The 23,101-nt window shown below is 44.2% G+C and overlaps 1 protein-coding gene across 1 annotated transcript in view; it reads left to right on the top strand.

Moving 5' to 3' along the window:
- Positions 1-23,101, top strand: part of SNX19 (sorting nexin 19) — a 115,005-nt gene that overhangs the window by 32,819 nt on the left and 59,085 nt on the right. Inside the window, 1 exon segment of the mRNA XM_075603365.1 lies at positions 137-256. Coding sequence (XP_075459480.1) covers positions 137-256 — 120 coding nt within the window.

The raw sequence follows: 23,101 nt of genomic DNA, 5'->3' as shown, positions 1-23,101 counted from the left end.
CATTGTGCATTTAACCATAAAAGTGAAAGATACTCCTCCAGTTTTCAGTGACATTTTCCAGACATTGCATCTCTTTTCTCCGCAGCTGAGCACTTAATTACTTGACTTAATTATGACAATATGTACATTTTTGCAGCAACTGTGCGCACTCCCTGAGATTACGAACAGCGAGGAGGTGCAGGAGTTCCTAGCTCTGAACACTGACGCACGGATCGCGTTTGTGAAGAAGCCCTTCCTGGTCTCTCGAATAGACAAGGTACCTGCAGCTCAGCAAGACTCGGTTAAGCAGGTCAGGTTAATGTGTAAAGCTAGTATTTCATAATAATAATTGTTTCTCTGGTATAGCATTGACCGTGTACGCTGCGCTGCACATAGATTTACTCACTGAACCACTCCTTCATCCGATGGATACAAATACATGCTGCGTTACTTCTGTAAAAGTAACTACTGCACCGACACACTTTATTCGAGCAAATACCCGGTATGTACCTGGCAGATACCTGGAATGCGCCACTCCTCACCTCTGACAAGCCCTGTTGCATTTGCCTTCCCAGCCTGGGTTCATGCCTGGCTGATGGGCGGCTGATCTGTTAAATGATAATGATTAGGATTTAATAGGCTGCAATGCTTCGCGTGTCTACCAGATGGCATAAATTCATGAATTGTAATGCAGTATATATATATATACTGTGCAGTATTGCAGCCAGCGGGAATAAAATGCTTCAATCCCTGCTTGGAAAATAACTCAATGCACTCGGGCAGAAAACAGTCACAAACCGCAATACACCCGGGTATACCCGAATTCGTGGGACTAGCCAAGCTCGAATAAAGTGTGTCGCCAGTGTACATCAGCGTTTATCAAGGTTGTGGTCTCTGCTCCTTACTGCCGGATTATGGCCCATATTTATCCTATTGAAATAAATGTGTTTTATTGCATATCACTGCTTAGCAAATATGGGGCTATATCCATAGTATGTAAATGCTACACAAGAAATAGTGACTACTATTCACAAACTACAATAAATTGAATGCCCTAAACACGATTCGGTTGTTTACCATTTTAATGCACGTTTTATAATGTAAAAATACTTGTATTAGATTTTCCAACTTGAGGCACGATAGCCTTGATGTGAAAATATTCAAAGCAAATATCACAATATATACAATGGGTGTCTTCTGTTAAGTTCTAGGAAGGAGCCTATATATACGGAAGAAATGCAGCAAAAGGTTCCAAGAAGCAGTTATCAGGGCTGAGTAAGGGGGTTCACAGCGGTTGTCATATACTGTATCTGATCTGCTCATATTGGCCATGTATCTACTTGAGTCCATCAGTCATCTTCCTTTTTTTTTTTTTCTACAGTATTTCTCTGCAAAAGTTATAAATCAATGTAAGTTGAAGTAATCTTCCTTTTTTCTTACAAATCTCCCTTCACATGTTAGCTAGGCATGGAACAGCCACAGAGGAGATTTTATTACATTTATGTTTAACTATTTAATCATGTCTCAGTGAGACATGTGACTAGGACAGAAAAGGGAAAGCAAACACAGCTAAATGATGTGTGTGTGTATGTGTGTGTATATATATATATATATATATATATATATATATATATATATATATATATATATATATATATAAAACCAGTGGTCGACAAATCAGCAAAAAATCTACTCGCCGAACAAAAAAATCTACTCGCCACCTAGTACCAAACGTGTGCTGCTTGGGCCAATAGGCGCTCGCCACGATGTTAAATCCACTCGCTCGGGGCGTGCAAATGTATAGGTTTGTCGAACACTGTATATAACAAAATAAAATGGGGCAGCCGGCACGCCCAATACCATAAATAGTTTGCGGTGCATGTCCTATACCAATAGTAAGAGAAAAGTAATCCACTCCAGCAGGAGCAGACACAAGACAGCACTCAAAGGTAAGTAAGAAAAATTGTATTAAAAAATAAAGCACAAACATGACCACGAGGACTGAAACGTGCTTTATTTTTTAATACAATATTTCTTACTTACCTTTGAGTGCTGTCTTGTGTCTGCTCCTGCTGGAGTGGATTCTCTCTCTCTATCTCTCTCTCTATCATCTCTATCATCTCTATCATCTCTATCATCTCTATCATCTCTCTCTCTCATATATATAACATGCAGCAAGCTTAAGCCTATAGGGATCCATGTTAAAAATGGTTATTGAGGCAAAAAGTGACACTGTGTGCTCATTTGCATGTCATTTCCCAGAATCCCTTGCTGCAGTGGAAGTGCTGTATGCTGGGTGATAATGGGGAAAGGTGGGGTTGCAGACCTGCCTAAGACATGCAGATGAGCATACAGTTGTATTTGCATATTTGCTTTCCTGTGGAGGGTTTTTGTCACTTTTTTTACTCACCATAACTTAACTCAGTATTATGGTATAGCCTATCCCATAGCCTCTTATGCATATCCAGTTAAAATCAACCCCACACTGATGAGACCCATCAAGGTCGAAACAGCTGTCTGTGGGTGGTTTTCTGGGTATGCACCTTAACCCTGGCTGTGCTCAAAGCTGTGACCATGCAGCAAGCTTAAGCCTATAGGGAACCATGTTAAAAATGGTTTTTGAAGCAAAAAGTGGCACTGTGTGCTCATTTGCATGTCATTTCACAGAATCCCTTGCTGCAGTGGAAGTGCTGTATGCTGGGTGATAATGGGGAAAGGTGGGGTTGCAGACCTGCCTAAGACATGCAGATGAGCATACAGTTGTATTTGCATATTTGCTTTCCTGTGGAGGGTTTTTGTCACTTTTTTTACTCACCATAACTTAACTCAGTATTATGATATATATATATATATATATATATATATATATATATATATATATAGCAACTGTAAATATTCCTGTATATTCATTTGCATGTCTTAGACAGGTCTGCAACCCTGTCTTTCACCACTATCACCCAGCACACAGCACTTCCACTGCAGCAAGGGATTCTGGGAAATGACATGCAAATGAGCACACAGTGCCACCTTTTATCTCAAGCTCACATTACATGAGCAACCCTTAGCCAATGCATGCTGCTTTAAACACAGCTTTTAAGCAAGGGCTTTGAGATGCAAAGCCTGTAAAAAAAATTTTTTACCCACCATAACCTTAATATATATATATATATATATATATATATATATATATATATATATATATATATATATATATATACCTATGTATCCCCATTTTGAACTGAACGTTTATTTATTACCAAGTCTTGTTAATGGTAAAAGATCTGTACGATCTATTGATTTAACAGTATTGAGGGCATCATTAATATCAGACTCTCTGTATCCTCTCGGTAGAAATAGTGATGCCAATTCTTTGGACTGTATCTGAAATATTTCATTATTGGAACAAAGTCTTTTTAAACAAAGAAATTGTCCCTTTGGGATACTTCTTATTAGGGATCTCGAATGATTGCTATTTTCTTTAAGAAATGTATTTGTTGAGGGGCGTGGCCAGGAGGCTGAGTGTGCTGGTCACAGTTTGCTCTGCTCCTCAGGAAACGTCAAACAAACCAGGGAAAAACCCTCAAAATCGGGGAAAGAACACCCCAAAACACTTCCCAAGGTCTTGTGCAACTCACCAGGGAAAGGGACTCATCGCTAGGCGCAGCCCTGTTGGGGGGTAGCCGGCGGCCATCTTGGTCCACCCAGCCTGCACATACAGTGTGGAGGGGTGGCCGGCAGCCATCTTGGTCCACCAGCAGTGCACACACTACATCTGAATAAAGAAAAAACAGTCAAATTGAAAGCAAAGAGCTAGAAGAAAGTGCTAATAAAAATCACTCACTCTCCCTCCCCTACAACTTACCCTTATTGTGAGCCCCAACATCTTCTATAAACTTCCCATTGGGCCTAGTACAGTCTCTAAAATCTGCCCATATAAGAGGGGGAAGATCAAAGTGTCAAGGAACAAAGGCCCAATTAAAAGCAAGCAAAGACCTGCTAACAATCTCCCCTCCAAGTAAACCCTACTCTGAGCCCCACTACCTCCTTTAAATTGACTGGGCCCAGTGTAGGCTTAGCCCAGATGAGAAAGAAGGGACCAAATTATCAAGGGATAAAGGCTCAACCAAAATCAAATAAAGAAATGTAAACAATGTGTGTGTGATCGGGACATTTTAAGAATGAGGGGGCTCATCTCAATTTAAAATCCTTCTGTTTACATCACTCCAACAAATCCAGCTCTACTTTCAGCAAAAATTGACTGACTAACAAAAAATATGCCGCCCACTAAACAACAAAAAAAACCAGCGAGGCATCCATCTTCTTCAAAAAACAAAGCTCCAAAGACCAAGAAGCGTCTACCGCAGGCGGAGACGCAGATTCAGATCCAGACTCTGGAGAAGAGACGGGCGCTCCACTTACCCGCAAAGAAATTATGGTGTTTGTGCAAGAAATATAAAGCTCTTTCCACTCCAAGATGCAGAGTTTCCGCCGCAGCATCAGAGAGGAGATTGCGTCTATAGGAGACCACATTGTGGACTTGGAGGAGAAGGTGGATGACACTGCCCTTGCACAAGAGACCCAAGCGCAAGAAATCGAATTAAAAACTCAAGTCAAAACAATTTTCGAAAAACTGGAAGACACGGAGAACCGGTCAAGACGCAATAACCTGCGGATCAGAGGCGTCCCGGAAGAAGTGGACAACGCCCAATTGGACACATATCTCACTCGGCTTTTCATGTCCCTGTTACCCGAAACATCGGATGAAAAACTTCAGATGAACAGAGCACATAGGCTTCCTAGACCGAAAGGCCTAGACCCAGCAAAGCCACGAGACGTGATCACACGCCTACACTATTTCCGTATTAAAGAGGAAATATTGAAAGCCGCTAGAACCACCCCAAAGATAGAGCAGGATAACGTTCCACTCCTCATCTTTCCAGACTTGGCTCAAATCACGCTGAATGTTCACGCAGATCACCAACTCACTGCGGAACAATAAAATCCTCTGTCGCTGGGGTTTCCCGTGCAAACTATTGTTCACTTATCAAGAAACGATGTACATTCTACTCTCACCAGAAGAAGGTGAGGAAAAACTACGATGGTTTACTCGAACCAGAGGATCCGGAGGCCTCTCAAAGGCCTCGTCATTCACCTAAGGCACAACGCCAGGCATGGGTGAAAACTCCAACCTCTAGGCGAGCAAAGACCCAACCCACTTGATAAACTAGAGCTGGATACTTACTTAACACCCATTTAAGATGGCAGGCAAGCCAAAACGTGGTCTGGACATAAGGTACTAATCAAGACGTGGCCCACTCCAGCAACCCACCTAAAAACTAACCAACGGTCGCGGTACCTGGAACACATCGACCAACTTGATCAAGCCACCACGACCACGACAACCTGCACATCAAGAAGTTACCGAGTTTAGTTTCCAAGTTTCTAAAACTTGCAAGTTCCAAAACCCAGGTTATTTCTTTGTTCACTGTGAAACTGTTCTCCCAAGTTACCCACAAGTTCGAGACATTCAAAGTTTGACAATCCGTTTGAACTAATCTGAACACTTAAAGGGACTGATATACAGTACAATGTTTGTTTGGAACTGTCTTCTAGATAAAAGTGTATTTGTAATATAAGTCTTAGACCGATATGTTGTCTATAATAGAATTGGCCTCCCAAAGTTCAGCTACTAATTCTTTATTACAGACTAAAATATTAAAGGTTACGTTTTAGGTAACTTTCTCCATGTTATTTATCCCTCTACCCCTGTAGACTACGAATGCAGAGTCTGCCAAACTATAGCTGCCAGCCAACCCTACTTAATGCTTTTAAAATTGAGAAAGGATATGTTGATGTAAACAGCTATAACGTTCAATGCCCCCCATTCTTACTTTTATTTCCCTGATGTGTAAGATCACACACACAACCCACCCCGTACTCCATGGGGTGATTTTGTTTTCCTTTTTCGAAGGCTTAGCTCCTAAACAAAGGAGCGCTGAGCCGCTGGGCCACTGCCCGCCCCCCTCATCTTCATTTAACCTGTGAGTGCAAGAGACTCGCACCACGGGTCCCACTATGGCTGGTCCCCCCAAACAATATTTGGAAGCCGGGGTCCTCGATTTACCCCTCCGCATCCTCCCTACCCCCCCTCCAAGTTCTGCAAGCATTTGTCACTATCATGTAATAATATGTATATCTCTCGTTGTATATGTTCCCATTCCAGATTGTTTGCGAAGACGGATGTACCGACTCTTCAACTATATGTAAGTTATCACTCTGTTCTTTTGTATTATAGAACCCTGAACTACCACCATGCCGATTAATATAATATCCCAAAACACCAAAGGCTTAAACAACCCCCGAAAGAGACGTATTGCCCTCTCGGAAGCCAAAAGACTGGCAGGAGATATAATTTTGCTACAAGAAACTCATTTGAAAAAGGAAGATCAATCGCTGCTGTTCAGTAACGACTACCCTCTAGTCTACCAGTCATCAACTCCCACGAAAAAAAAAATGGCGTAGCTACACTTTTCCATAAAAATGTAAACTTCAAAGTAGACAAAATTAAAAGCGATCTCGCTGGGAGAATTCTAATTATTACAGGGTCACTGGACTCCACTGATAGAACAATAGTCAACACCTATGCCCCTAATGAAAATCAAGAATCTTTTTTCCAGGAACTAACAAATTTAACTCTCTCTGTCCAGAAAGGCCTTCTAATTTTAGCAGGAGATCTAAGTGCAATTATGGACCCAAATCTAGATAAATCTCCCAGTCTCCCTCCGCCACAAAAAATAGTTCCCTCTACTCGGGGACTTGTATGAATGACCATGAAGCTGTTATTGGTAGAATCCTGGAGATTAGTTAATAGCAAAATAAAGGATTTCTCCTTTTTCTCTCACCCCCAAAATAGCTATTCTCAAATTGACTATATCCTAATAGACCAACAAATTAGCGATAATATTTCCTCAGCAGTAATTGCCCCCTCTGCTTGGTCAGACGACTCTACACTTATAACCAAATTGGCTAGCCTCACTAACAAAAATAAAACAAGGTCGTGGTCCTTGAACGAATCCCTACTATTGAACCCACAAAATCTCCAATTAATAGAAAAAGAACTGGCCCAATACTTTGAATTAACCAATACCCCAGAGGTTTCCTCTTTTACCCTTTGGGAGGCCCACAAATCAGTGATAAGAGGCAAACTGATTGCCCTGGCTTCTCAGAAAAAAAAAGAAAAAACAAAACAAATCGAAACACTAACACAAAAACTATCAGAACTAGAATTTATTCACAAGTCAACCCCATCTCAGAAAAATTACAGGCAGATAATCTCAGTGAGGGGAGAACTAAATCTTTTGTTGGTGTCAAACGCAGAAAGAGCTATAAGATGGACCCAACAGAAATACTATGAAAAAAGTAATAAAGCAGATAGAATGTTGGCACGCAAATTAAAGCAGAAACAAGCTAAAGCTAAAATTCATAACATCTACACTAAAAATGGCTCAGTATCCCACAACCCCAAAATTATAAGTGACGCATTTAAGGACTATTACACATCCCTTTACAACCTACCAGGCCCAATGGGAGACTCGGCTAAAAACAAAAGAGCAATAAAGATTCGAAATTATCTAGCAGAATGCCGACTCCTCACTCTAGATCCGAACCATATCATAAACCTTAAAAAAACTATAGAGCCCCTGGAAATTATGGAAGCAATAAAATCCCTGAAAATTGGGAAGGCCCCTGGTCCGGATGGATTTTCTAATCTTTATTATAAGAAATATTCCACAATGCTCCTCCCATTTCTTACCAAAGTATTTAATGAGATGCTACTAGGCCTTCCTCCTCCTAGGGATATGCTTCGCGCTACCATAGTGGTAATCCCAAAAGAGGGGAAAGATCCTCTGCTGTGCTCTAGCTACAGACCTATTTCACTGTTAAATACTGATCTAAACTTTATGTAAAGATCTTAGCCAACAGATTAAATAATATCCTCCCTAAACTGGTTCATCCGGACCAGGTGGGGTTCGTCCTGGCAGACAAACCCTTGACAATACAAGGAGGACATTGAATCTAATACACGTAGCAAAACACACAAAGTGCCCATCTCTATTACTCTCTTTAGACGCAGAAAAAGCATTCGATCGATTAGACTGGCAGTTTATGTCCGCTATGCTTTCGGAGATGGGATTCACAGCCAAAATATTAAATAGCATAAACACACTTTACTCCACACCAACGGCCACGGTGAGGACGAACAACTCCTTGTCTGATCCCTTTTCAATATCAAATGGAACTAGACAGGGTTGTCCGCTGTCACCTTTGTTGTTGGCCTTAGCCATAGAACCATTGGCATGCCGGATAAGGATGAATCCCAATATTGCGGGTATTCCTGTTGGCCAGGAAGAATTCAAAATAGCTCTTTTTGCGGACGATATACTATTTACACTCTCAAAACCTCTCACATCCCTGCCTAACCTTTTTCATGATCTATCAGAATTTGGCTCCCTTTCAGGTTATAAAATGAATCATTCCAAATTCATGGCCCTTAGCTTAAATCTTCCTAAAGAATTAGTAAAATTCTCCAACTAAATTTCGACTTTAAATGGAATTCGAACCATATTAAATATCTAGGGGTTCAATTAACAAAAGATTACTCAACTTTATACAACGCAAATTTTAAACCCTTTTTCGACCAGATAGCTAAGGATTTAACCACTTGGAATCCATATATAATATCCTGGTTTGGGAGAATAACCACTATTAAAATGAATATTCTACCTAGACTCCTCTATCTCTTCCAAACTCTCCCGGTTAAAATCTGTCAGAAAGACATAAATAATACACAGAAGAAAATTTTGAAGTTTGTCTGGCAAAATAGGCGACCCAGAGTTCGTAAAGATATTCTTTATAAGTCCAAATCAGAAGGAGGCTTAGCTCTCCCGAACTTACAAAACTACTATAGATCCGCACAGCTAGGGCAACTTATTAGCTGGCATTCAAACCCAACCGAAACGAGGTGGGTCGAGATTGAGGACTTGATTTGTTCTCCATGTAAAATAAAAAATCTTCTCTGGCTCAATAAAAAGTCTAGACCACCTGAGACCTACAAGAACCCGGTGATATCCTTTGCCTGTAATCTCTGGGATTCCCTCAAAACCAAGTTCCAACTAACCGATACCCCTTCCCTTATGCAACCCCTATTCTCGGACCCCTCCCTTCCTTTCTACACAGGAAACCTGCACTCCCATACCTGGGTTCAAAAAGGACTCACAAGAGTTAAGGATATCCTCACCCAAGGGAAAGTCCCCAATTCGCTTCGTTACAAACAAACCATGATATCCCCTCCTCCGAACTCTTCAGATTTCTGCAGGTTAGGTATTATATCCAATCAATCTACAAGCCAAGTCAACCCCATGCTTTAACTTTGTATGAGGACTGGTGTCTACACCAGCCCCACACAAATGGCATTATCTCCAGACTATATCACAGTTTATTGTCTATCAAGGACAACCAAACCCCCAATAACTATATGGTATCCTGGGAAAAGGATCTTAACGTCTGTATAGATCTCGATATCTGCACAGACATCTGGGAAGCTGCTTCCAAAAATTCATCATGCGTTGTAATTAAGGAGAATATTTACAAGTTAATATTCAGATGGTATATGACTCCTGCCAGGTTGCACTCTTTTCTCCCAGGTGTTACCCCTCTGTGCTGGCGTGGTTGTGGTGAAGTCGGGAATATACTGCATATATATATGCTGGTCATATTCTGGTCATGCCCCAAAATCCAACAAACATGGACGGAAGTGTTCACCTTAATACATAAGATAGTAGAAATCTCTGTCCCACACGACCCAGTATATATATTGCTAGGAAAACCAATGGCTAATATCTCCAAAAAAAAAGCTAGAGTAATATCCCAAATTTTAAACGCTACACGGTGTACAATTGCCAAAAAATGGAAACAACCGCCCCCCCCCCCCCCCTCATCCTTAAATCAAATAATCATCAAAATTTGGCATATAGTCTATATGGAAAAACTCTCAACCTATCTGAACGGCTCTACCTCGCAATTCTCTGAGATTTGGGCTCCTTGGTTCCGCCATGCAGGTATATCCCCATATATAGACTAGAATACTTTGAACAGAGTGATACTTGTGGTATTTAAATTGTTGTGTTCAGTGCTATATTGGTACAAATTCTACCCCTTCCCCCCCTCCTCGATCTCCCTCTTCTCTATTGTTCCACAACCAGTTTATTTGCATTACTGTATCCCCCCTTTTTTCTGTGTTGTATGTTTTGTTTACCTTATGTTGTACGTCCAAAAATGCTCAATAAAAAATTTAAGTAACAAAAAAAGAAATGTATTTGTTGCATTGGACTTCCCGTATATGTCTGTCTTTACATCTTCATTGAGATCAATGTACAACATAAGATCTAAATAATGAATGTGATGTATGTTGTGCTCAAATGTAAACATAAGATTGTAGTCATTGGTGTTAAGTGCATGAAAAAATGTGTGGTGTGGAATAATCACCGTCCCAAATGAATAGAAGATCTATATAACATCTGTAAAATATAAGGTGTTCACAAAATGGGTTGAGTTCACTAAAAATACAAATTGATTCCCACAATACCATGAATAAATTAGCATAGGAAGGTGCAAATTAAGTCCCCCATGACTGTGCCTCTGATTTGTAAATAAAGTTGTGAATCAAACAAAAAATTATTGTGCGTAAGTTAAAAAGTGATAATCTAAAAGAAAAGTACAAAGTGCTCGAGATAACTTGGAAAACTGAAGAAAATGTTGAATCGCAGCTACACCCTGCTCATGTTTAATAATTGTATACAAAGATGTCATAGCCATTGTCACCCATTGATAACTGGTCTTCCACTTGATATTTTGTATGGCAATAAGTAAGTCATTAGTATCCATCAAAAAGAGACGGAACTAGGGGTTGTAAAAACCTATCAATGTAGCGTGAAAACCCATCTCCCAAAGATCCAATGCTGGACAGGAGGGCATGTCTGCAACTTATGGATTTTTGGGAGATAGTGAAAAATGGGTACAATAGGGTGCAGACAATACAGAAAGTCCAATTCTTTAGCATTCTAAACATATAATATATCACCCATATAAAGCAATTCCCCTAACTCTTGAAGGAAAATATTGGTAGCGTCTTTCTTCAACCTGCGATATGAACACCCATCATTCAATTGTCCAAGCGCTTCTTGTTTATATTTGACAGCTGATTGCACAACAATCGTTGCTCCCTTGTCGAGGTTATTGATGATGAGGGATTTGTCTTTTTTAAAAGTATTATGTTCTCTACGTTCAATTTCTGTTAAATTATTGTATGGTGGTTGAATGAATATATAACCTTCTGTCAATATCCTTAGGTCCCTCTCTACCAGCTTCTCAAAGGTCATGATGTGAGGACCATCTAGAAGTATTTTTTTTTTTTGTAGATCCCCGCTTTTTCTTTGATCTTCTCATCCTAGCCTGTCTTTTGACTCACGATTGTTGGATGTTTGGAATGAATGTCCTGTATTACGAGGAGTAAACAGATCTCTCTGATGCCCGCACCCCCCCCCCCCCCCCAAATGACCATCTGCGCCTGGCTCAGCATCATTTAGCTCCAGCACATCAAGCTTGGCAGAGTTCTCATCATCTCTGACTGTACCCTGTGGCATCTTTCCTTTGCAGTCAACAGACTTGTACTCTTGGATGGCTCTTTCTTGATGCATTGATTTATTCCCATGAGACCACCGCTAGACAAACAGTGACGCCTCTCTCGGCGTGCAATACTGGATACATTAGTACCTCGTTCCGTCACAGACGGAATCTTTATAGTTGCTGCTTTCACAGTAAGGAACCTACTTCGGACTATGTGGGCATGGTAGTAGATTTGTATTGCACTATTCCATTGTAACTTGGTTCTTGAATTCTGTGTTTTTGGAAAGCAGCTTGCTTGGTTATGACGTAGGATCTGTATCCTGACTGAATCACACACGCAGCTTTCTTCACATCCCTGTAGTGTCTTTTTTGCTGATACTTCCTAACATTTGACTTTAGTAGAATCGCACAGTCCTTCTAGTTTTCAATGGGGTTCCCTACATCAGGGAGGACTGGGGCTCAAAGAAATATATGGGATTCACTATAAAGAAACCCACTGGTATAAATCCGGAATCCTTTCTATGATACGCTATGGTATATAATAGGAAAAACCCTTTTGCAAGCCTTGACAATATTAGTCCTTATGATGTACTTATAGAGGATTTAGCATTGAACTGCAGTCATCTGACAATATATATATATATATATTTGAACGCATAAACATCACACCTCTAGTTCAATATATAAGTCCAACAATAATAGGAATGATACTCATAGACAGGTGAACAATGATTTGTCACTCCCTAGTGGAAACCACAACCGCAGAAGTTCCTTCACTTTCAGGGTAAAAGATCCTTTTAAATTGGTTGTGTGTGCGCAAAAACATTGAAGATAGATAACCAGTAGAATAGATAAGGCAAAAAGCCCAGAAAAAACGCTGCACCACAAATTCAAAAAGCGAAAGGGAGATAATAAGAAAACAATTTATTATGCCAAAAATAGAAGAGATTTACACTGACATGTTTCGTCAACAAATGGCTTTATCAAAGTGCATAAAATCTTACCTCCTGCATGCTGAGGCTCCACACGAGCACAAGGAGCAGAGCCAGAGGGTTTGATTACTGTCTTCATTTGCTATTCCCATTAACCTTTCATTGACTGTTGTGGACTCCTGGTGCTTCTTTGCAAGCTGCTTTCTTGCAAGCTGTGTTCAGCCTTTACTGTACCATTGCCCACAGTTTCTTGTGGTACTTGAACTACTGGCATTGACTTTAGTGGATTCTTGCTGCCCTGCTATTAGCTGTTTAGCTGTATTTAGCCCACACTGTATGTTTGCTATCTATTTTCAGGGGTATCTGATTTGACCAGTTATAGGGGAAGGGAGGCTTAGGGAAGTACCTCTGGGACCTTTTGGACCAGGGGGAATGGGCCAGATGAAGAGGTAGTCCCTCAAAACGTCGCCCCCTTAGCATACTTGCCGTTCTCCGTTTTTTGTGTACATTCCTTGTGTTTCATGTTTTTTTTCCCCTTTTCCTTTCCCCCCCCCCCCAACCCCTCACTTTGTGACATGCCCATTTGTGATACTGGTTTCTGTAAACAAATTTGATTTATTTGATTCGTTTTATTATTAAATGTTTATTCTACATTACAACTGTTTTCATCATTTAGCTATTACACAGTGAGTGCTGGTACTTACGTAGATTTGTTAGTACTATACAGGGGAATAAGGGTCCCCTTTTGTTCCGTGCACCCTGCAATTGCATAAATTTAACACTATCAGAGTGCTGTCTATCGTCCCCTTTTACCCTTACATCTACATACATAGTACATAGTGATGTTAATCATAATCATTGATTATACAGTAAAACAATTATTTCTGTATACATAGAACACATCTGTATACATAACACATAGTAATGTAATCCTTATACATATATATATATGAATGACACATGCATAATCTAACTAAACAATATATATCCTCCATGTATACAGATGGAGCACAGCACCGATGAGCAATAAACACCAAAAAGATTAAACTATCATTATTCAGAATGTCAATTTCCAAGAGTTTATATTTCTAACCATCAATTGCAAAAATTGCAGTTATGAAGAATAATATTATGAGACTGATAGAGGATGCAATGGATCATTCACAAAAAACTACTAATGTCCCAATCAGTGAGTAGTAGAAGAGTGAAGAGTGAAGATCCAGTGCATCTCTCTTCTATCAAGTCTCTAGTTTTCATACTTCTTTCCTTGCTGTTGAATTCTCCAACAGGAACATAAAAATAACTTGGGGAGGTGAAAGGGGGGGGGGGCAGTAAATTAATAATGCCTTGTATGGGAGGGGCAGTAAAATGTATGTACTCACAGACTGCAAGATCCAAGAGGAAGTACGCTTGTCTGTACAAACAGGATATATGGCCAGGAGCAACCATATGCTAAAACATGGCAGGGGAGAATGGGCAAACCATGTTACTGGAAAAAAGAGGGGTGTTGCCAAGGCAACTGACTAAAAGGCTATGGGGAAAGGCAACATTTGTATCAACAATGTTTACAACTTATACTGGAGAGTGCTGGCAGCCCGAGAGCGGAGAAAATACACAATCCTGTTCCAGGACAGAAGCAGATCCTTTCTATCAACCAGACAGACCCTATCAATAGCTGTCTGTACCTGACCATTATCTTATTCTTTATTGATAAATCTTTCCCCATGTTAATCAAAGCTGGTAGTCTCTCACTGTCGTCACTAGTTGTCCTAATTACTCGCAACATTTGTGAGTATGGTAATCCTTGTTTCTGTGGTCCCGTTTTGTTGTTCGATGCAAGCAACAGCATTTTTCTATATGTTTCTTTATGGTATTGTCTAGTACCAAGTCTCGTCCCAGTTCTGTAGACTACTGTACCATGTCCAAAAAGCATATTTGTTTCTCACTATAGGTCAGAGTGAACCTAATAGTGGATGCCATCATATTCAAATTATCAATGAAGTCAGTGAGGGCATCACTAGGGCCTTGCCAGATCAGAAACATGGCATCTACAGTATTTATCGCTTGTACAATTTGATATATTTTGAGTAGTCTACGGCCTGGGACATAGTAGAGTAGGCCGTGCTGAGCCGCGCTGAGCAGATGCACTTACCCCCTGCATCTGTCATCAGTGTGGCTTTAGCAGCCGCTTCCGCATGCGTACGGAGGCTCAGGTATTTTGAAGAGACAGGCAAATTTAAAATTTGCCGCTCAGGGGAGCGGAGAAGCGGTCACGTGACCGCTCACATCCAATGGGAGCGAGGGACTAGCCTCGCCTCCCGCCACGCCTCCGTTCCGCCTCCACCCGCCCCTAAAGCGCGCTCACTGCCTCGCCTGCCAGGACACAAAAAAGCTCCAGTTTGAGCAGACGAGGGAGAGCAGGAGGCACCATGCCCGAGGCCTACATCAGCAAGGATGTGAAGCTTCTCATAATAATCCATAAATAGATTTGCGTATGATGGGGCCATGATAGAACCCATGGCCATCCCTCTTAGCTGTACAAAGAATAGCCTCTGGAACGTAAAATAGTTTTTTTGTATGTTATAGCACGGTGATGTAAGGATGTGCTCACCACAAACAAGACGGGACCGCGGTGCTGAGGTGGGAAAGGTTAGAACGCCACCCACAGCCACGTGGGCACGTCTTGAGAGTAGATTGGTCTGGGGTTCCGGATCGGGGTAGGAGAGGTACGGTTGGTAGGAAGGCCGTTTGCCAAGTCCGGGGTTGGAGAGAGGGACGTTGTCGTTTACCGTAAGCCAGGATCGGAATGCCAGAGGTGCGGAGAGTCGTGTAGCCGTATGCCGAGTTCAGGTTGCCAGAGGTACAGGAAGACGTAGCGGAAGCCGGTTCGGTTCACGAGGAAGTCTGCAAAGAGAACTAGGGAGGCAGAGAAAGGTGAGAACAACTGGTTCTATGCTCAGCCAACGAGTCAGTGATTCTGCCAGGTATATATAGGAGAGAGGGTCCAATAGCAGTGCAGCAAGGTGGGGGTGTGTGGAAGGGCCAGGCTACTGCAGGGATAGGTCCAGAATGAGTCCCATGGGAGGAGCCATAAAGCCCAGTAGTCTGAGTGCATTTGATTGCAGCAATGTTTTGATGCGCTGTACCTTTAAGGGGTTGGGGCGACGCCGTGTGGCCATGCCTCCGTATAGCGGGGTTTGCGTGCGTGTGACCGGGTGAAGCCGCCAGCCCGAGATTAGAAGTGCAGTTCTGGCGTGCGCGCGCGCGCCCACGTGAAGCAGTGACCGGCGCTCCGGTGAGGGAATGAGAGTGTGCTGCGGGGATCTCCGTCGGAGCTGTAGGTGAGTGAGGAGCACGCCGAGGGCGGCGTGACTCCCAAACCCTCACAGTACCCCCCCCTTCAGGGGCGACCTCCGGGCATCCATGACATGGCTTGGAGGGATGCTTGCGATGGAAAGCCTGAACGAGGCGAGGCGTGTGGAGATCCCGGTGGGGAATCCAGGAACGTTCCTCAGGTCCAAAGCCCTTCCAGTGAACCAAATATTGTAACCCTCCTCTGGAGATCCTAGAATCCAGGATAAACTGAACCTCGTACTCCTCTTGACCTTGGACCAGAAGAGGAAGTGGAGATGCCGTGGACTTAGAAAAGCGAGAACTCCGGAATGCAGGTTTAAGTAAGGAAACATGAAAGACTGAAGGAATCTTCAACGAGGGTGGAAGACGCAAACGATAAGCCACAGGATTAATCCTCTTGACCACAGGAAAGGGACCGAGAAACTTAGGTGCTAACTTCATGGTAGGAACCTTTAAACGAATGTTCCTGGAGGAAAGCCAAACACTGTCTCCTGGGACGAATTCCGGAACCGGGCGTCGAAGACGATCTTCCTGAAGTTTCTGTCTCCCAGTAGCCACCCTTAAGTTCTCCTGAGTCCTTGTCCATAAGTCCTTTAAGCGGGAGATGCGTTTATCAACTGCAGGTACTCCTGAGGGTATAGGAGAGAAGGGTAGGCGGGAAGGGTGAAAGCCACAATTTATGAAGAAGGGCGATTCTTGAGTGGAGTCATTGCGAAGGGAGTTAAGAGCAAACTCAGCCCAAGGAAGTAGATCTACCCAATCATCCTGAGTCTCGGCTATGAAACACCGAAGGTATTGTTCCAGGTTTTGGTTGGCCCTCTCCGTCTGCCCATTGGTCTGTGGGTGGTAACCCGAGGAAAAATTAAGTGAAATACCCATCCTCCGAGAAAAGGCTCTCCAGAATCTTGACACAAACTGGGACCCACGATCAGAGACGATGGTTGCAGGTACTCCGTGAAGACGAAAAATCTCCTGGATAAAAATGTCCGCAAGCCTGGAGGAATTTGGAAGACCCCTTAAGGGCACCAGGTGAGTTTGTTTGGAAAAACGATCAATTACCACAAGAATGGTATTCTTTCCTTTGGAGTCTGGGAGCTCCACAATGAAATCCATAGAAATATGGTTCCAAGGACGGTCTGGAATGGGTAAGGGAAGAAGAAGGCCTGCAGGTCTAACCCGGGGTACTTTATTGCGAGCACAGGTGCCACATGCTTTGACGAACTCCTCCACATCCTTAGCCCTCTCAGGCCACCAGAAGGTACGTTGAACAAGGTCGTTGGTTTTCCGTATCCCTGGATGTCCTGCAGACTTAGAGGAATGGCACCACTCGAGAACCCTTTTGCGGTGTTGAGGCGCCGTGTAGAGTCTTCCCTCCGGAACCTTGAGCCCCATAGGAATCTGTGATTGCTCGGATTGAATCTTGCCCATAATATCAAACGAGTTGGCGGACAGGATACATCTAGAGGGAATAATTGTCTCTAGCTGCTCTTCAGACTTGTCTTCAGCAAGGAATTGTCGAGACAGAGCATCCGCCTTTAGATTCTTGGAGCCAGGGATGAAGGAGATGAGAAAATTAAATCGAGAAAAAAATAATGCCCAGCGGGCTTGTCGAGAGTTCAAACGACGTGCCCCTTCTAAGTAGAGAAGGTTCTTATGGTCTGTAAGAATGGTTATGGGTGTCTCAGTACCTTCTAAGAAGTGTCTCCACTCTTCTAGTGCCAACTTGATCGCCAAAAGCTCCCGGTTCCCGACATCATAATTCCGTTCTGCGGCCGAAAATTTCTTCGAAAAGAAGGCACATGGATGCAGTTTAGCTAAGGGAGATGTCCTCTGTGACAAGACGGCCCCAGCCCCGATGTCCGATGCATCTACCTCCAAGGTAAATGGAAGTTTAGGATCCGGGTGGTTGAGGATGGGAGCAGACATAAAAACGTTTTTTAGCAGATCAAATGCCCGTATGGCGGTTTCAGACCATGATGAAGGATCTACACCTTTCTTAGTGAGAGCCGTTATGGGAGATACTGTAGAGGAAAAATTGCGGATAAAACGTCGGTAATAGTTTGCAAAACCCAGAAAGCGTTGCACGGCTTTGAGAGTGGTAGGACGAGGCCAGTCCAAAATAGCCTTAAGTTTCTCTGGATCCATGTTGAAACCGGAGTCAGAGATAACGTATCCCAAAAACGCCACCGATTTGAGGTCGAACTGACATTTCTCCAATTTCGCAAAGAGATGGTTCTCCCGAAGGCGTAACAGCACTTGTTGAACATGGTTGATGTGTTCTTGAACGGATTTAGAAAAGATGAGGATGTCATCTAAGTAAACAATAAGAAATGTATTAAGAATGTCCCGAAAGATCTCGTTGACAAAATCCTGAAAAACTGCTGGTGCGTTGCACAAACCGAATGGCATAACCAGGTACTCGTAGTGGCCGTCATGGGTGTTAAAAGCAGTCTTCCACTCGTCCCCCTCTCGTATCCTTACTAAATTGTAAGCACCTCTCAGGTCCAGTTTAGAAAAGATAGTTGCTCCCTGGAGGCGGTCGAAGAGTTCCGGAATCAAAGGCAGAGGGTATCGATTTTTGCGTGTGATATTATTCAAACCCCGGTAGTCGATGCATGGACGGAGAGAACCGTCCTTCTTCTTGACGAAGAAGAATCCTGCTCTGACCGGGGAGGAAGATTTTCTGATGAAACCCCTTTCTAAGTTCTCGGCAATATAAATGTTCATGGCTTTTGTCTCTGGAAGAGAGAGAGGGTAGGATCTTCCCCTGGGAAGAGGTGCTCCAGGAAGTAGGTCAATGGGACAATCAAAAGACCGGTGCGGCGGTAGTACCTCGGAACGTGCTTTATCGAATACGTCACGGAATTCCCAGTACACAGAAGGTAAGGAGTTGATCTTCTCTGATATGGTAGATACTCCACCGATCTTCTGGAAAACCCTGGTACATGTCTTGGCACAAGAAGGAGCCCACTGCACAGGTTCCCGATCCGTCCAGTCGATGCGAGGATTATGAAGTTGGAGCCAAGGAAGACCCAAAATCAACTCAGCAGAGGGAGTGTGGATTACATCGAGAGTAATGATCTCCGTATGGACGTCGACGAACTGCAGTAGAAGAGGTACCGTCTGTAGTGTGATGAATGCCGGATTTAGAGGTCAACCGTCAATGGCCTCCAGACCTACAGGCGTCCTCCTGTTGATAAATGGAATATTGTTCTGTCTAGCAAAAGTCTCATCATTGAAATTACCTGCAGAACCGGAATCAATGAACGCCCGTGCCCGGGTGTGAAACCCCTCTCCAGACAGTATTATAGGCAAGACTATCCTGGTAGGAAGGATGTTTTGGACGATGGGAGAAAGGGTCAGTATTCCCAACGAAACTCTCCGGGATCTCATTGGGAGCTGGCGTTTCCCGGTCTGTGGGGACACTGGGGTAAAGCGTGAGTGGAATTGCCACAATACATACAAAGTCCAGCCGTGCGCCGACGTTGCTTCTCAGCAGAAGACAGCCTGTTGCCCCCCAACTGCATTGGTTCAAGAATGTCCCCGGAAGAAGGTGACGGAGCCACGAAGGTGGGAGCAAGACTTCTTGGAACCCGTTGACGGTAATGAGAACGTTCGTATCTCCGCTCCAGTAGGCGCTGATCCACACGGATAGCCATAGCGATTAACTCCTCCAGGTTAGTAGGACGATCTCGTGCGGCGAGCTCATCCTTTAGAGTTTCAGCCAGACCTTGCCAGAACGCAGAAGATAGAGCCTCGTTGTTCCAACCCGTCTCAGCAGCAAGAGTGCGGAACTCCACAGCATACACGGCAACCGAACGATCTCCTTGAGTTATGTGGTGTAGAGCAGAAGCTGCCGTTAACTTCCGTGCTGGAGTATCGAAAACTCTTCGGAATTCCTCGACGAAAAGATCGATGTCCTGTGTGAGAGCCCCCTGTTGTTCCCAGATGGGAGAGGCCCATGCCAGTGCCTGGTCGGTGAGAAGGGAGTAGATGTAGCCAACCCTGGAGACAGAAGACACAAAGCGAGAGGGGGAGAGACGAAATTGAACGAGACATTGGTTAATGAAACCCCGGCATCCTTGGGGATCCCCCGCGTAGTGTTTGGGAGGAGGAATACGTGGTTCTGGAGTGAACGGAGGTATCGGGAAAGGATTCGCCGGTGCCACGGGTGGAGATTGGCGCGTGAGGCCTCGAACTTGAAGAGTAAGGGCGTGGACGCTTTGCTGTAAAGCATCCATTCGTTTATCAGATTGGTCCAGATAAGACTCTAATCTTGTAAAAAGAGCAGTATGGGCATTTAAAGTCCGCTCCACCTCAGCGGGGTGCATTTTTGGTGGGCTGAGCATAATGTAAGGATGTGCTCACCACAAACGAGACGGGACCGCGGTGCTGAGGTGGGAAAGGTTAGAACGCCACCCACAGCCACGTGGGCACGTCTTGAGAGTAGATTGGTCTGGGGTTCCGGATCGGGGTAGGAGAGGTACGGTTGGTAGGAAGGCCGTTTGCCAAGTCCGGGGTTGGAGAGAGGGACGTTGTCGTTTACCGTAAGCCAGGATCGGAATGCCAGAGGTGCGGAGAGTCGTGTAGCCGTATGCCGAGTTCAGGTTGCCAGAGGTACAGGAAGACGTAGCGGAAGCCGGTTCGGTTCACGAGGAAGTCTGCAAAGAGAACTAGGGAGGCAGAGAAAGGTGAGAACAACTGGTTCTATGCTCAGCCAACGAGTCAGTGATTCTGCCAGGTATATATAGGAGAGAGGGTCCAATAGCAGTGCAGCAAGGTGGGGGTGTGTGGAAGGGCCAGGCTACCGCAGGGATAGGTCCAGAATGAGTCCCATGGGAGGAGCCATAAAGCCCAGTAGTCTGAGTGCATTTGATTGCAGCAATGTTTTGATGCGCTGTACCTTTAAGGGGTTGGGGCGACGCCGTGTGGCCATGCCTCCGTATAGCGGGTTTGCGGTGCGCGTGACCGGGTGAAGCCGCCAGCCTGAGATTAGAAGTGCAGTCCTGGCGTGCGCGCCCACGTGAAGCAGTGACCGGCGCTCCGGTGAGGGAATGAGAGTGTGCTGCGGGGATCTCCGTCGGAGCTGTAGGTGAGTGAGGAGCACGCCGAGGGCAGCGTGACTCCCAAACCCTCACAGGTGAACTCACACGGACGACCTGTGTATGCTAAATCTGAGCCAATGTAGGCCCTAGTACAGTAGTATCTCACCACTAAGGGCTGACGAAAAAGTCTACATAATGGGAAATCCGATTACACAGTGACCCCTTGTCAAATGATCGGTATACCACAGAGATTTGGGCTCCTTCGGTAGTGGAAGCTCCTTCGGTATATAACATGGGTACAATTGGATATTCCTGTGATAAAAATAAAACTGGTGTCCTCTGAAATCCAGTTGCTACAGTGTGTGTGTGTGTCTGTGTGTGTGTGTATGTACAGCCCAACTCCGTTATAGTGCGGTCCTCGGGGGCCACCCGATCCGACCGCGCTATTACCGGGGTCACGCTAATTTAAAAAAATGGCCGCCGCGCGCCCGATCGGGAGGAGGGAGGGAAGAGGTGGCCGGCAGCCCTACATGTCCCCCAGCAGCCACCGTGACTTCCCTAGCAGCCTCACTTCCCCCAGTAGTCCACACCGATACCCCCTCCACCAGCCATGCTCCGATCAAACCCCCCTGCCAGACTCGCTCCAAGCAACCCCCCCAGCCAGCCCCCGCTCCAAGCAACCCCCCAGCCAGCCCCGCTCCAAGCAACCCCCCAGCCAGCCCCGCTCCAAGCAACCCCCCAGCCAGCCCCGCTCCAAGCAACCCCCCAGCCAGCCCCGCTTCAAGCAACCCCCCCAGCCAGCCCCTCTCCAAGCAACCCCCCCAGCCAGCCCCGCTCCAAGCAACCCCCCAGACAGCTCCACTCCGACCCCCCCCCCCTGCCAGACACGCTCCGACACCCCCCCTGATGCCAGCTCCGCTCCGACACCCCCCCCCACCCCCCATGAAGTCAGATGCAGTGCTGACCTTGGGTAACCTCAATGTGAGCACTCAGCACATAAATGACACTGCAGCAATGTGAATAGGGACCACAGTTCAGCTCTATGGCTTCTGCCACACACATACATGTGGAGCCTACACACACCACTTTTGGCTTGGGAGCCACTGTGTGAACTTTAATCCCCCCTGCAGTGGCTTCCACTATATTTCCTATTGAGCTACTAAGTACACTTTGTACTGAGTGCTCACATTGAGGTTACCCAAGGTCAGCACTGCACCTGACATCACGCTGTGCAATCAACTTTATTTGCAGCACCTGTTATTTGTGAGTATTCTAAGGGTATATATATGTGTTCACTCCTGTCCTGTAACTGCACCACCTTGACAAAGGTCCCATTCGTGGACCGAAACGTTGGTTTTGTGTTTATTTTTTCAATACACTTGTTTGTTCAATTCTGGAGTGCTGCCTGCTGATTTCGTTTCCAAACGGTATCGTATTGCTTTTATATATATATATATATATATATATATATATATATATATATATATATATATATATATAGGAAAGACAGGGTTGCAGACCTGTCTAAGACATGCAAATGAACATACAGTAATATTTACAGTTGCTTTATGCTTTACTGTGGAGGGTTTTTGTCACTTTTTTTACCCACCATAACCTTAATGACAGTGGTGATTACCTAGTCTAGTCTCAAACCTGCTAGCCATTAAGACCAGCCTCACACTGATGATACCCATCAAGGTTGAAACATGTATGAAATTTGCGGTATGTGAGTAGGTCTAATGGCTTTGCATCTCATCCCAGCCTCTGTTTAAAAGCTGTGTTTAAAACAGCATGCATTGGCTTGAGGATTGGCTTGTGTAATACGAGCTTGAGACAAAAGGTGGCACTGAGTGCTCATTTGCATGTCATTTCCCAGAATCCCTTGCTGCAGTGGAAGTGCTGTATGCTGGGTGACAATGGGGAAAGACAGGGTTGCAGACCTGTCTAAGACATGCAAATGAACATACAGTAATATTTACAGTTGCTTTATGCTTTACTGTGGAGGGTTTTTGTCACTTTTTTTACCCACCATAACCTTAATGACAGTGTGTGTATATATATATATATATATATATATATATATATATATATATATATATATATATA

The sequence above is a fragment of the Ascaphus truei genome, chromosome 6 (genome assembly GCF_040206685.1).
Source record: "Ascaphus truei isolate aAscTru1 chromosome 6, aAscTru1.hap1, whole genome shotgun sequence".
Classification (NCBI taxonomy): Eukaryota; Metazoa; Chordata; class Amphibia; order Anura; family Ascaphidae; genus Ascaphus; species Ascaphus truei.
Note: the sequence above shows the minus strand (reverse complement) of the source record. Positions and strands in the feature narration are given on the sequence as shown.